Below are 15,400 nucleotides of genomic sequence, written 5' to 3'. Positions count from 1 at the left end.
AGTGGGATTAATAATATCTACTCGCTTTATCAAATGAGATCGTCATGAGGAGCAAGTGAAGACACACTTTAAAACATGAAATATAAAAGCTATAAAGATCTATGCGAATAGAAGTTGCCTTCTTTTATATATATATAAATGTGACAGCTTTCTTATCTACTGAAAGAAGGCACATACAATTCCCAGATTTTCTCAATTAGCTCTAGTCCGGACTGACCTCCTTTTCTGGTGCTCCTCTATTTACGATTCCCTCCTCCCAAATATTTTCAAATATATAAATCTTTATGACTTGCTACAGCAGTTTCATTTCATTCTTTACTACGCTTTGAAGATGAGGAGGAACTTCCCTTGGTTCCTTCTTGAATGATGACCACGCACTGGAAAATTACTGATTCATGAGCCTTTCTTGAAATTAATGCTGAGGTATTTGGGAGCGGGGGAGAGTGTGTCATTTCTTTTGTCATGACAGAGGAGGTGGCAATATAAAAGAGGTGGCATCGTGTTTGAGGAAAGGAAGAGGCTTCTATTTTCCTTGTATGCTAGCATTCAGCCTGGGCCATTTCCATCACTTTTATGGAGAGCCACAATCTAATATGAACCAACTGTGATGCATTTCATATTCTGCATGGCAGAGTGAATCAGATAGTGATATTGCATTTTATGGTGTGATATAAAGCAAGTACCAGGTTTATTTCAGGTCACATTTAAGCTGGTTTTTAAGGGCTGATTTTGAAAATCTGTGAATATGCCAGGAAAACTTAAAGCAGGGTGGAAATAGTAAAACATTTGCTTCTTTTTATGCTGGTAGTTTGATTATCCAAACGTGGAGGATGTCAGAAGGCCTTAAATGATAATACTCACTCAACGTGTAGTATTTTATGCCAACTTTGTGCATATACTGCTGTGCTCAGTACTGAGGGGGATAAATAAGATGTTTGACGTGGTCATTCGTCGTCTTGGAATTTCTATTCCTTGTTGAAAGAAGCAGTTCTTTCATGGAAGTATTGACGTACATATGTGCTGAGCTGAGGTAAAAGTAAATAAACTAATGAAATCTAATATTAAAAGGGCAACTAAACTAACTGAACACGTCTTTTTTTTTTCCCCCCTCCAGTGCCCCAAAATGCGCCGTCATGCTTTCGAACTCAAGATGTTAGATAAGTATAGCCATTATCTGGCTGCTGAAACTGAGCAGGAAATGGAGGAATGGTTGATAACTTTGAAAAAGATTATTCAGATCAATACCGACAGTTTAGTGCAAGAGAAAAAGGAGACGGTAGAGGCAGCACAAGGTCAGAATTTTTAAATGATTCATTATTGAGGTAAAGCCCTTGTCTTTAATCCATGGGAATGTCCTTTGTGTAGAGTGAATATAGAACTCTTAATCTTGAAGGTGACCTGCTTCTTCATTAAAAGTGACTATGGAGGTTGATAGGGTTTTCTTTTCTTTCTTTCTTTTTTTTAAGAGTTGATATGCTACATGGGCTCTGACATATGAAATATAACCAGACTGAAACAGATAGGGAATTCATGGCAGATTTTCAAAAGCCCATTAGAGTTTTCCCTGTGCTTTCATAATCAAAATTCTTTGCAGTAAATCTAGTAGGAGAGGTTGGGGTGGGAGAGGGAGATAGTTAGGATATTCCGCTTAGGTGATTAGTAATGGTCTGCATGGTTTAGAACATCTGCTTTTAATGAATTCGCAGATGATGAAACTAGCAGCCAAGGAAAAGCCGAGAACATCATGGCCAGCTTGGAACGGAGCATGCATCCGGAACTGATGAAGGTACATCTTTCTGATGGCAACTTGCCTTCAACTGAGACAATGCAGGATTAGCTATTAAAGTTTGAATGCTGGATTCCATGTGGCAATGTCATTTCTAAGTTAAAAACCACAACAAATGAGTGAAACAGGTAGAGATGGTAAAAGAAAAGTTACACTCCTAAAGCTGGACCTGTAAGTGCCAACTAACAGTTTGGAAAATGTTATGTGTTTTCCTAGATGCCAAGCAGTACTTCTAGACTTTAGTGACTTTATTGATTTTATCTGCTACTTCTTATTCAGTTCAGTTACTGTATGCCATTCATACACTAACTATGCTTCATTCAAGGGGCTCTTGATGAAGATTGAACATGATATTCAATCTAATGATTTGTATATGTTAATTTTGTATGAAAATCATAGTCTTTCTGTATGTGGCTGCCTATGTATATGTATATGAATAATTTCATCAGATAAAGATTTTGGTTAACAGACAGCGTTTGTGTTAGTTACTCTGCTCTTTGGTGTTTGAAGTGAGCCAGTTTTGAAAGTGTAGAGGTGATTATCATACCTATCTTAGTAGGTTACATATATTACTCTGTGGACTCTCTACTATAATAGATTAGGAGGTTATGACCCATTTCTTCATTTAAATCCTTACCAAACCTATTTATATTTTTACTTTATTCCTCTTCCTGAACTATTAAGTTACACAGGTTTAGATGTTACTTTTTTCTGTTTGAAATTTAGCGTTCTCTTAAGCTTCAAAGCTGTCTTCCAAAATTTAGGAACACACTCATGATCCCCTGTAGCTTTTAATGTATCCCCTCTGAGTCTTTGTCATTCCAGACCGTAGAGCCCATTATGTTTTTCCAAAAGTGATGGAATCAGAATTGTGTATAATATTCCATGGCTAGCACCATGGATATATAAAAGATAGTGTTTTCTCTCGTTTATTCTCTTTTACATCCAAAGTCTCTTGTATTTCTTTTTTGTACTATGGGTTGAACAGTATTCTTGGTATTATAAAAGGCATATAGAAAGTATAAGAAGCTGATCTATAGCTTATTTATGGGTCATGGTGACTGTGATTCTCTGCCCAGCAAGCATTCTTTATCCACCTTAAGTGATTGGAAATAGTGTGTGTGTGTATATATATATATATATATATATATATTTTTTTTTTTTTTTTGCGGTACGCAGGCCTCTCACTGTTGTGGCCTCTCCCGTTGCGGAGCACAGGCTCCGGACGCGCAGGCTCAGCGGCCATGGCTCACGGGCCCAGTCGCTCCGCGGCATGTGGGATCTTCCCGGGCCGGGGCACGAACCCACGTCCCCTGCCTCGGCAGGCGGACTCTCAACCACTGCGCCACCAGGGAAGCCCAAGAATAGTATATTTTTTGAAGCTGTGGCAGATTGCTAGTTTCACATAAACTAGATAATTAAATGGCATTTAATACTGTTTTGACGGAAATGAAGTAATGTTTCGTGTTTGTGTGTGTGTGTGTGTATATATATGTTTGTTTTAATTTTAGTATGGAAGAGAAACTGAACAGCTGAACAAACTCAGTAGAGGAGATGGAAGACAGAACCTCTTTTCTTTTGACTCGGAAGTTCAGGTATTAATGATACATTTCTTTAAATAATCCTAGAATAGTTGCTTATTCAGATAAACAATGTCTGAAATGTTGAAATCACTGATTTTTGCACTACTGGGCATATCTATTGCTTTATACGTGTCTTGCTTACTTTGAACAAGTAGCTTAACAGCTAACTTCACTAAGAGGGCTAGCGTATATACAAATAGTTTGGGACAACATATATATATATATTTTTTTCTCTCAGTTCTTTATATTCTTTTCACTTCATCTCACTCCTCAAAATGGATAAATTAAAGAGTCCTTAACAATGGTTTCAGTGCTTTTAACCCATTAAATACAATTGTGATCCAGTAGCAGTGAATATCTGCAGTGTAAGGAACACCAAGTCATATGAGACGTGTTTATTTTCCACTTTTGATGTAGGCCTGTAGAACTGGGATAATTTTCATGTATCTCACTTAAACTGGAAAGCGGTGCAGGGAAGTACAGGTTTATGTGCACATGTGTATTTTAATCTCTTTCATGAGAGTGAGGCACTTTTTGTACTAAGATATATAGGTAGTTAATATTTAATTCCATGATATTTTCTTATTTTACCTCTTTAAAAATTTTTTATTTTATATTGGCATATAATTGATTAATAATGTTGTGTTAGTTTCAGGTGTATAGCACAGTGATTCAGTTATACATATACATGTATCCTTTTTCATATTCTTTTCCCATTTAGGTAATTCCATCATGTTTTCTAATTAAATTGCTGATTTTTTAAAATGGAAAAATTCTGCTGTGTATAAATGTTACAAATATTTTTCCCAATGGAAACTATTTCACAAGAAAATGAAATTATTTGAGGGAAGATGAATATTTTGGTTTTCTTTTCAGTTTTTCTACATGAGATTTCTAATTAAAATCTGTGGGATTTTTTCAATAGAAAAGTACGCATTATATAAGCATTACAGTTTTTTCCTCAGTGAAAATATGTCAATACAATATAAAATAATTTGGGGAAGACTGATTTTGTTTTCATTTCTTTTTGCTTCATACAGTTTTCTTTCTTTTTTTTTTTTTTAAAGAGGAGCCTCCTCTGATTTATTTTAATAAATTTATTTATTTATCTTTGGCTGCGTTGGGTCTTCGTTGCTGCGCGAGGGCTTTCTCTGGTTGCAGTGAGCTGGGGCTACTCTTTGTTGTGGTGCACGGGCTTCTCACTGCGGTGGCTTCTCTTGTTGCGGAGCACGGGCTCTAGGCACGTGGGCTTCAGTAGTTGTGGCACGTGGTCTCAGTAGTTGTGGCTTGCGGGCTCTAGAGCGCAGGCTCGGTAGTTGTGTGCCACAGGCTTAGTTGCTCCGCGGCATGTGGGATCTTCCTGGACCAGGGCTCGAACCCGTGTCCCCTGCACTGGCAGGCAGATTCTTAACCACTCCGCCGCCAGGGAAGCCCCCACTTCATACAGTTTTCTAACTAAAAGTTTTTAGTCTGAAATGGAAAAAGTATATAGTCTATAAATAATGCAAAAGTTTTTCCTTAATAAAATACCACATGAGAAAATAAAATTATCTGGGGAAAATTTGTTTTAAATGTTCTCTCCCTTTTTCTCCATAGCACTACTATATTATTTGTGTAAGTTGTATGAATTAAAACAAAAAGGGGTATAGCAGGCCTTGGGAATGTTAGTTCTAAGATATTCATTCAGAAATGTACTCATTCCAAGCATGTCTGAGCCTTTGATCCCACCCCTCATCATCATGATTGGGCTCTAATTGAACATGTCAGACTCTTTGATTGTATACAAAGAAGCCAATTGACTGTGGTTGAAACTCAATCTAGTGTCTTTAAAAAATCTGTGGTGTAGTGTTTTTGTGGTCATGGAACTGAACTGATTTTATGTTTGAGTTGTTTATCAGTGAGCTACACAGTGAGAGAAAAATTCACTGTTGCAATGAAAGTTTGACAGAAAATTGACTTCAGTGTTGGTTATGGAAGGCAGTTTCACTACAGAGAAATCTAGGTTGTGTGTGTCGAGTACTTTTCTAGGTAGGCAGTGTCATCCTATAATATCGGCTGTCACTTTTGGCCAGAGTTCAGTGTTTAGAGATGTGTTTTCTTCCACTGACCGTAGAGAATAAAGAAGCACTGGGGAATTCCCTGGCGGTCCAGTGGTTAAGACTCTGTGTTTCCAATGCAGGGGGCACGGGTTCGATCCCTCATTGGGGAACTAAGATCCTACATTCCAAGTGGCACGGCCAAAAAAATTAAAAATGTACACGCCTAATAAGCATCCCCCAAAGAAGAGGCAGACAAAAAATTTTAAAAAACACAAAAAACAAAAGAAAAGAAACACTGACTGAAGGGGGTGGCTCCAACTTTGAACTACTGAGGATGGCCATATGTCCCAACATTTGCACTCTTAGGCCTCAGAAGGGAAAGGATTTGGGGGCTGGGGGCGTTTAGTCCAGCTTCTCTTCACATTCCACCGTCTGAGTAAGCTAGAAAGGAGAGCAGATAAATGGGCGGAAATTAGAATTGATCTCCATGGCAATGACTTGCCTCCGCTGGCTCCACAGATAGATAAGTGTTCAAGAGGGAGCTGTCTAGTCCCACACATTTGTAGATAAATAGACTCTGGGGGGAAAATCGTGCTTTCAGGTACGAATATTATATTTTAGGCCCTTTTAAGGAGAATTTTGTCAGTGATGTAGGCAAGGTCAGGACAGCTATAATTATCCAAGACTCTTCAGTCACAATACCTGTTTTGGCTTGAAATACTCAGGCAATTGAGAAAAATTCTTATGTTTCTTGGCTTGAGTTTTCCATACTGGCAGTATATTCTGCTCGGATTCATCCAGTCATTTCCCATCTACCCTGTCTCTGGTCTTATCGAAAGTATAGTAAGTTGTCCCACAGTATATACTTTTCCTCCCATTTGTGCACAGAATGTGAGTCTGTTCAGACCATTAGAATGAACAGATGAACTCAGGATCTCCTGAGCCGTGTGAGCTAAGGAGGAGGATTCTGTGAGAGGAATTCTTTGACTCCCAATATCCTTTTTTATTTTTAAAAAAATTTTATTTATTTATTTATTTTTTGCGGTACGCGGGCCTCTCACTGTTGTGGCCTCTGCCGTTGCGGAGCACAGACTCCGGACGCGCAGGCTCAGCGGCCATGGCTCACGGGCCCAGCCGCTCCGCGGCATGTGGGATCTTCCCGTACCGGGGCACGAACCTGTGTCCCCTACATCGGCAGGCGGACTCTCAACCACTGCACCACCAGGGAAGCCCCCAGTATCTTTTTTTAAACTTTATTTTGAGATAACAATAATTTTCAAAAATATATCTCTGTGGCAGCCAGGGTTCATCTCCCAGCTCTGTTAGAAGCTGAGCTCAGGAGCACATGCCTTTCCCTCTGCTCATCATTTCAATGTAGGTGGTCCCCAGAGGTCCGGCCTTGTCCTCCTCACCCTGGTTACCACTGATGCCCAAATCCAGATCTCCAACCCACACCTCTCCTATTTTTCCAACCACTTACTTGCATCACCTCAAACTCAACACATCCCAAGCTGAACTCATCACCTCTGTTCACCCCCCCATACCTGCTATTCATTTTTATTTCCCATCTAAGTTTGTAACATCACAGTCTACTGAATCTTCCAAGTTAGAGGCCATTGTGTTATTCTTGCTTTCCATGTCCATTCATGTCAAATTTGTCTCCTGCACAGCTCATGAAAGAAACAAAATTCCTACCATCCTGGAACATAATATTTTGTGGGGAAGACAAACAATAAACAACCAAATAAATATCAAAAATAATGTTAGAAAACGAAATTAAAGAAAGGGAGTAGAGACTTTCAGAGAGTATATAGTTTTTGTTTTGTTTTGTTTTTTGTTCTTTTGCGGTACGTGGGTCTCTCACTGTTGTGGCCTCTCCCGTTGCGGAGCACAGGCTCCGGACGCCCAGGCTCAGCGGCCATGGCTCACGGGCCCAGCCGCTCCGCGGCATGTGGGATCTTCCCGGACCAGGGCACGAACCCGTGTCCCCTGCATCGGCAGACGGACTCTCAACCACTGCGCCACCAGGGAAGCCCAGTATGTAGTTTTATATAGGGAATTAAGGAAGGTCTTTCTGTGGAAATGCCAATTGATTAGACACTTGAATGAAATGAAGCCTCACCCTGGTGAGGCTCACCCTGGTAAATAAGCCTTGCAGTTATCTTGGGGGAAGAGGGTTCCTTACAGAACACCAAGTGCAAAGGTCCTGAGGTGGGAGTATACTTGGTGTGCTGGAGAAATAACCAAGGAGGCCAATGGGGCTGAACAGAGGTCGGGGGGAGGATAGGAGATGAAGTCAGAGGAGTGGGGTGGAGGGTGAGGTCGGGATTTCTCTCTATCTGTGTTTGAACCTTACTATAAGAGCTCTACAAAGCCTTGTTGAATAAAAAAATAAGAGTTCAAATGAAGAATGGACAGAGAACTGTTGGATTTTGCAATTTTTACGCATAGATCTATATTCATATAATATCTATTTTGGGGGAGAATTGATTCATATTATATATTTTGTAGAGGTTGGACTTTTCCGGAATTGAACCTGATATAAAGCCATTTGAGGAAAAGTGCAATAAACGTTTCCTGGTAAATTGCCATGATTTAACGTTCAATATCTTGGGTCAAGTTGGAGACAATGCAAAAGGACCACCCACAAACGTATGTATGAATTTTCCTTCTACCTCCATTAAACCAGTGCATTAAGGAAACGTCTTCCTTATTTTTTTAAGATTTTCAATTTTGTTCTGAGAACTAATTTACTGCATGCAAATTCCATTGCTACATGTTACGATACATTTGACATGGAAGAATTCCATACATGTCTTTATTTTGCCAGAATAGGAATGTGTTTTCATCTTGAGAGGATTCATGAAAGTCTTACCTATTCAAAATAGCAGGTAGAGTAGGTAGGCTCTTTACATTCAAGAGGGACTTGTCTGCAGAGCGTGGAAAGCCCTCAAATTTGTAAATTCTACTAGAGAATATGACTTCTGTGAAATTGACTCATAGCCATGAGTAAGGAACACCAAAGCCATGGAGGAACACAGATGCTGTGCAGTCAGCTCCACCTCACTCACTATTCTCATAGGGTAAATTCATTCTGTTCTTCACAGCAAATTCTAATTATTAGCTGTCACGCATCATTTGAGCTGCTTAGGAATACTTGAAACTATGAATGTAAAATCGCCAAAGAGACTGCATTTTATGTTCATCTTTTTGAGGGTTCTACTTTGTCTTTGAGAAATATCCACAGTGATGATTTATTCTCTAACAAAGTAGCTGAGATGCACTAGCAGACTTTCGGTGTGTAAAGGGTTAATCTTTATGCCATCTGGCGTGAAATTTCTCTTTGTGACCAGCTTTCAAATGCCATCTGTGGAGAGGAATCATGTCTTCCAAAATTGCTGATGGAGCAAAGCTTTTGTCAAGTAATTGGATGTTCACTGATATTAGCTCTTATTAAATGTATAATCCAATAAGCTGTAACATAGCAAAAGGGAAGATTTATTTCTGCTCTGTAATACCGGCATTATTTTGGGGTAATTTCAATAAGCCTATGGAGAATTAAAATTTATTCATAGAACAGTTGAAGTTCTTTAAATGTGGCTTCTGATTTCTACGCATCATTTTAAAAAATTTATAGCTTGTGAAATTATACCTGACAGAAGTTAAAACTTGATAGTCTGTTATTTAGAATGCTCTTTCTTATATGCAAATGAGCCACAATGCAATTTTAGCTAAATGTTGAACTCAGAGTAATTAAAAAAAATTATTTTGTAATTTGTGTCCCTCCCCTCACCCCACCTAAAATAAAAGTCATAGTTTAAAAACGTAATGGTTTTCATTCCCAGGTTGAACCCTTTTTTATAAATCTTGCCTTATTTGATGTGAAGAACAATTGTAAGATTTCAGCTGACTTCCACGTAGACCTGAATCCCGCATCTGTCCGTGAAATGCTGTGGAGCCCTTCAACCCAACTGGCTAGTGATGGAAACTCAAGAGGTTCTTCACCGGAGTCTTTCATTCATGGAATTGCTGAATCTCAGTTACGCTACATAAGGCAGGTAAGGAATGATCTTTTAGCCTTGGTAGCCCATTCAGAATAAGAAACAGAAACACCCTTGGGTTCCTTCATAGTTTCAGGCCAGTGTTTTCATGGGCATTCCATCTCTTGTAGGGTCTGTGTATAGATGTTTTTCTGGTGACTGAAGTTGGAGGGGAAAAAAAGGAAACCAGCAAATATGCTAATAATACACTGGTGAAGTGAGACCGTGATGTGAATCTCAAAGGAAGTATTTTGTGAGATGGAATGCAGATGACACAGACACACCCCTGGACCCCTGCACATACTTTTGAGCAAGGCAATAAGTACCTGTAAGACTCGTTTCTTTGAAGAAAAAGTTGACCCTACAATAACCTTCCCCTCTTAACTCCCATTCCCATTCTGAGTAGGTAGTTTTCTGTTGGTTTTTTTTTTTGTGGTACGCGGGCCTCTCACTGTTGTGGCCTCTCCCGTTGCGGAGCACAGGCTCTGGACGCGCAGGCTCAGCGGCCATGGCTCACGGGCCCAGCCGCTCCACGGCATGTGGGATCTTCCCGGACCGGGGCACGAACCTGTGTCCCCTGCATCGGCAGGCGGACTCTCAACCACTGTGCCACCAAGGAAGCCCCTGAGTAGGTAGTTTTAATGGAGCATAAACTCTCTTTATTCAAGGAGTTCTTGTGTCACAGCTGGAATGCTACGCTCCCCTATCCTATCTGAGGCAAAGAATGCCCTTTGGAAGGAGCCTAACAGTTCCCTGGCATTTTGACCTCTGACCAGACTGGACGCCATAAGAGGTTAGGCAGAGCAGAATTGATGGTCTGCCTTCTAGACTTTTGCAACTGAAAGGAAACTAGAGTGTGGCAGAGAATTAAAGTGGGAAGCAGCAGAACAAAGCAGCTCGCATTGTAATGAGATTTCTTTTACCCTAAATAAAAATGTTCCTTTTTCTTCTGATTGTAAAAATAAATACATTATCATGTAGAAAATTCGAACAATACAAAAAGTAATAAAGAAGAAAGTAAAAATCAGCATCTATAGACGATAACTATTAACATTTTGGCAAACATCTTTCTAGATGTCTCTGTTGTGTATATATAAACACATACACATTATGTGTACTCTTCTACAGACTGTATCATAGTCGTGCTGGTTTATACCTACTGTATTTATTCAGCATCGTGTTTATCACCCTGTATCACTATCTGGCTCAGTCACATTCTTATTAAAGGCTAATCTGTTATTCCACTGATTTAGCTCATTAGGATATTTCTAATTTGGGGATATCATAAAGAACACTGCATTATTGCATCCTTGTGCTTACATGTTCGCTCACTTGTTGAATTATCTCCTTAGAATAAATTTCAAGCATTGGCGTTTTCAGGGTCAAAGATTATGCTCATTGATACAGATTGCCCAATGGTAGGGGACTCGACATGTGCTGTCACTCACCTCTGGGCTGTGGACCTGTGGTCGTTTTTCCCCATGTTGCTCCTCATTCCCTTACATCCTCTTAGTTTGTTACTCAGACTGTGGTTGTCACATACTTGAACGTTCCACTGTGACGGCCTATGCTTCTAAAAGAGAGATTGAGCAAGACAGTATTACAAGTATTTGAGAACCTGCTATTGAATTATATGTTTAAAATTTTCCACACAGTGTCAAATAAGTCCTTCTAAGCCAATGATGTACTTGCTGCATTAGTTCAGTGTGCTCAGCTGTCTGTTCAATACAAGAAGTTTAAATTGTGGTTTCAGGGGTCATCCCACCTATAACCTAGGTCAGGAAGAAAATCAGCATTTTTTGCATATCTCTTGTGTGCCAGAATTTTCCATTGGTGTCCCATGTAAACACCATTGTCTTGTGAAATAGGATCATTATTGCTGTTTTGCAGATGAGGAAACTGCTGATCAGGGAGGCTAAGTAAGCTCCCCGTCGTGACATGGCTGGTAGTGGTGAAGGTGGGATTTGAGCCTAGGTCTGTTTGAAAGACCTCAGTCAACAACATTAGGCAGTGTGTAATTAAGTGCTGACTTGTATCACACAATGGGAGTGGAGGAGTTTGGAATGTGAGGAGGGGTCAAGGGTCAGGAGTTGCCTTAGAAGACTGCATAGAAGATGTGGGACGTGAGAGAGGCTTCAGAGGAGTCGGCAGGGGCCTCAAATGGCTTTATCATTTTGCACCCTTGTTCCAGATCAACTAAAGATACCAGGAAGCGGTCCTTTGCTCCAATATTTGGACATTTTCTTTTGAAGAAGGCTTTTTCTTCAGCTTCCTCCCATTTAGGACTAGGATGCAGTACTGTGTAGGGAGAGACTGGATCTTAGCAGATCTGAACGCTAATCTCAGCTCATCAGATTTTTTTCAGCAATTTTTTTCCCTTATTTCTCTAGGTACTTTATCTGTATAAAGTCATTTAATTCTTACCACACCCCCAGTAAAGTAGGTAGGTCCTATTCCTATTCCCATTTTATAGATGAGGAAACTGAGGCACAGAGCAGTCAGGTGGCTTACTCAAGGTCACAGAGCTACTGAGATGAGGAGCATTCCCCCCTCTACTGCACTGCTTCCCTGTCACCCTAGAGACGGGGAAACAGCCTGGTTCCCCAGCATTCCTGGAAAGGGCTGTCTGGCAACCCCGTCACCTCCACCAAGGCTGTTCGAGGGGTGGCATGATCTGTAGAAAGAGGCCACTCCAGGGCTTGGTGGACAGTGGGGGCTTGCGGGCCGTTCTAGGCCCTCCCCATCTGCTCCTTGGAGCAACAAGGTGACCACAGGAAAAGGAGGAAGCTGGGTCCGTTGAGTAGTTTTGCCTTCCTGCCACTGTGACCAGTTACTTCACTCTCAGCTGCCTGGCAGTTCCTTCCCAGATGCCCTGACAGAGCTCAGTCCCCTGTGTCCCCCAGACTGACCTGTGGCTTGTGGGCTTCCCGCTGGGGGGCAGTAGGTGTTGGGCGCTAGTGAAAAGGGGGCACTCTGCCGTCACATGCCCTGCCGTGCTCTGGGGGCTAAGTGCTGCGGACTGGGCTGGGGGGACCTGGCCCGTTCTTTAGAGGGAGGGGGCAGTGAAGTGGGTGAGAGTCACCCTCCGGCGGGGGCAGGCCCATCCATGCCTCCTTGGTGGGACAGGAGGTAAGGGCCAGAGGCCTTGTCCTAAAGAGCCAGACTCCCAGCCCACACAGGATTCCTGGGTGCTCTCTGGTTACCCTTCTGTGTTCCGGGGACGGGGGCGAGCTCGAAGCTGGTGGGACAAAAGGCGACGCAGCTGCAGAGAGTCTCCCCCTGGACCGGAATCCTGGTCGCTTGAACAGTGAGCATCTCTGTGCCTCGGCATCCTCATCTGTAAACTGGAGGTAACCATAGTACCTGCATCCAGGGTGACTGTGAGGCTCAGACAACATGTGCTGTCCCTAGAAAGCACTCGGCCCTGTACCAGGCCCGCAGAGTTGGCTCAGTAAGACGTGGCTGCTATTAAGAGCAGTAGTAACAGTGATAACAGATAAACAAGTGAAAGCAGCTTCCTCGTATCAGTTGTCAAATCCTTTCAAATGATAATATTCGTTGCTCGCATCAGTGTGGGGAAATGGCTGTGTGGGGGAACAGCTGGAGTACTGGGCATGGGGAACAATAGGCACTCAGTGAATGTTAGCCATGGCAGTAATTGGTGTTACTGTTCTCGTCAAGCTGTATTGCGTGAGATGTTGGAAGGCTAGGTCAAGAGGCTGAGAGGCTGTGTATCGTCTGGAAGCCCTGGCTGCAATCTTCACCCACTTACTGCGTGAACGTCTCTAAGCCTCAGTTTCTTAATCTGTAAAATGTGTATATCGTAGTGCTTGTGTTCAAGGGTTTTTATGAAGACTGAGGGAGATGGTGCACGAAAACTCTCTAGCACAGTCATGTGACAATCAGAAAGCATGCGATTGCACTCAGGGTGCACTGCTCAGCATACCTTCTGCGGGAGCCGCTCTAACAGTCTGCCAGCTGCATGTCACAGCCCGGGCAGCACGCTCCTGGCAGAACCAAAAATCAAGTTCTGGGATCTTGGGACGCTTTGGGTTACTCTGGCAATAACCAGGTACCTAATGTGCATTACTTCATTTAATCCACTCAAGAAGATTACGAAAGCGCTCTTACTCTCATCATCCCCCATTTCATAGATGGGCAATCTGAGATGTAGAGAGGATACGACTTGCCTAAACCCATAAATGGTGGGGTCAGCATTTGAACCCAGGAGATTTGACTCCCCGAACAGTTTTTAACTACTTTCTTCCATGCTTGCTGCTTGGGAATTCAAAGCTAAATCAGCCATAATCCGGGACCCTTAGAAGCTGCTGGATTTGGGGGAATTACTTAGCGTCCTACACTTGGTTTTCTCTCCTTTCCTGTCTACCTCAGAGGGTTCTTTCTGGAACAGATGAGCTACCGTGTCTGAAATGCTTTGAAAACTGGAACACACTATCTTAACACAGTTGGTAATATACCAAGCAGAAAAATAAAACTTGGTAGAGTCCCAGTGATGGATTTTTACACTTGAATTCATTTGTGTGGTGCTTCTTTAAGCAACGGACATAACCAACTAACAGGCCATTTGGAAGACATTATATTTGGAAGGAGCTGAACTGGAACAGGAGATGATATGCTTGTTCCACATGCCCTCAAAGAAAACTCATGGAACTTGGGTTGCATCTACATTAGTACCTGAGATAAAGTGTTTGGGAACAAAAGGAGTTTCGGATCCTCTGTCCTCTACCTTTACGTTGAGAGCACCAGCGCTCTTTAACTGCAACAAAGGAATGGTTTCTATAGGATGATTCAGTTTTTATGTTATACAGAGCAATAAAGTATTTTCTTCCTTCTTAGCTACCATCAGTAGTAGTTAAGTGTGAGTGAATTGCCCTGGAGTTGCAGGCAGTTACGTTTAAAAATGCATATCCGGTTCCACTTCAGAAATGCACGCTATTTTTGCACATGCCGCTTAAGCCAAACAATACACGCCGTACTGATAAGGCCTAAGGACGCACCTCGCAAACACCGCCGAACACAAGAGGCTAAGCAGCCGGGGTGACACCTGTGCTTGTGGACTAATAATACACGTGAAATTGGTGACAAAATAGAAAATCCATTTTGAAAGGAGCATTGGGAGCCTGGGAGACTGTATGAAGCTGTATGAAAGGAAATGCTATCTATTGCCAGGGCCCTGGACATGATCCTATGTTGAATATCAACATTCTGTGCTAAACACACCACTAGGAATCACTAACCAAACAACTGTATATATGAGGTTACATTCAAGAAAAGTCTAACGGGAGGAATTTTTTCCAGGGAATTTTCTCAGTGACAAATCCACATCCTGAAATTTTCCTGGTCGCGAGAATTGAAAAGGTGCTCCAGGGAAACATCACGCACTGTGCGGAGCCCTACGTCAAAAATTCCGACCCGGCAAAGGTATTTATAAAGATCGTTGGTGAGCATTTCAGCCTGACGTAGAATTTGCCTTTTATTGGTATTTTAAATGGTATCATCAATGATTCCTCCCAAAAGAAAACAAAAAACAAAAAAATCCCGCAACGTTCTCGCAGCATGCAGTATTTTCTGAAAACGTTGTTTACTATGTGAGTATGCATGCTAAGGCTTGAACGTGACTTTTCCCCCTTTTCCTTTATGTCCTTTTTACACGACGATCTGATTTTTGCTTGTTTATCGAAGTAAGAGCTAAAGGCTTTTAGGCAACACCTGTTCATTGATACCGTATCCTTGGCAATAGCTACCCTTTCCTTACTCCCAGCCCTGCAATACGGGCTTAGAATGTCAGAGCTGGGAGGATAAAAACGGCCCAGTCCTGCAGTTTCCAAATGCCAGTCTGTACTCAAATTTACTCCTATCTGTGATGAAATGAGAAAAGAAAGACAAGATAGTGAGCCATTCATGAAACTTCAATGTATTTTATTCGAAGGG

The 15,400-nt window shown here is 41.7% G+C and overlaps 1 protein-coding gene across 2 annotated transcripts in view; it reads left to right on the top strand.

Moving 5' to 3' along the window:
• Positions 1–15,400, top strand: part of DOCK11 (dedicator of cytokinesis 11) — a 193,665-nt gene that overhangs the window by 56,332 nt on the left and 121,933 nt on the right. For both annotated transcript variants that reach the window (XM_060291970.1, XM_060291969.1), the window contains exons 8-13: positions 1,115–1,292; positions 1,707–1,786; positions 3,298–3,381; positions 7,920–8,060; positions 9,254–9,466; positions 14,768–14,890. In XM_060291970.1, the coding sequence (XP_060147953.1) occupies positions 1,115–1,292; positions 1,707–1,786; positions 3,298–3,381; positions 7,920–8,060; positions 9,254–9,466; positions 14,768–14,890 (819 nt within the window). The remainder of the gene's footprint in view (positions 1–1,114; positions 1,293–1,706; positions 1,787–3,297; positions 3,382–7,919; positions 8,061–9,253; positions 9,467–14,767; positions 14,891–15,400) is intronic.

Source organism: Globicephala melas, chromosome X (assembly GCF_963455315.2).
Source record: "Globicephala melas chromosome X, mGloMel1.2, whole genome shotgun sequence".
In the NCBI taxonomy this organism is placed as follows: domain Eukaryota; kingdom Metazoa; phylum Chordata; class Mammalia; order Artiodactyla; family Delphinidae; genus Globicephala; species Globicephala melas.
The sequence above is the reverse complement of the archived record's forward strand: the minus strand, read 5'-3'. Positions and strand labels throughout refer to the sequence as shown.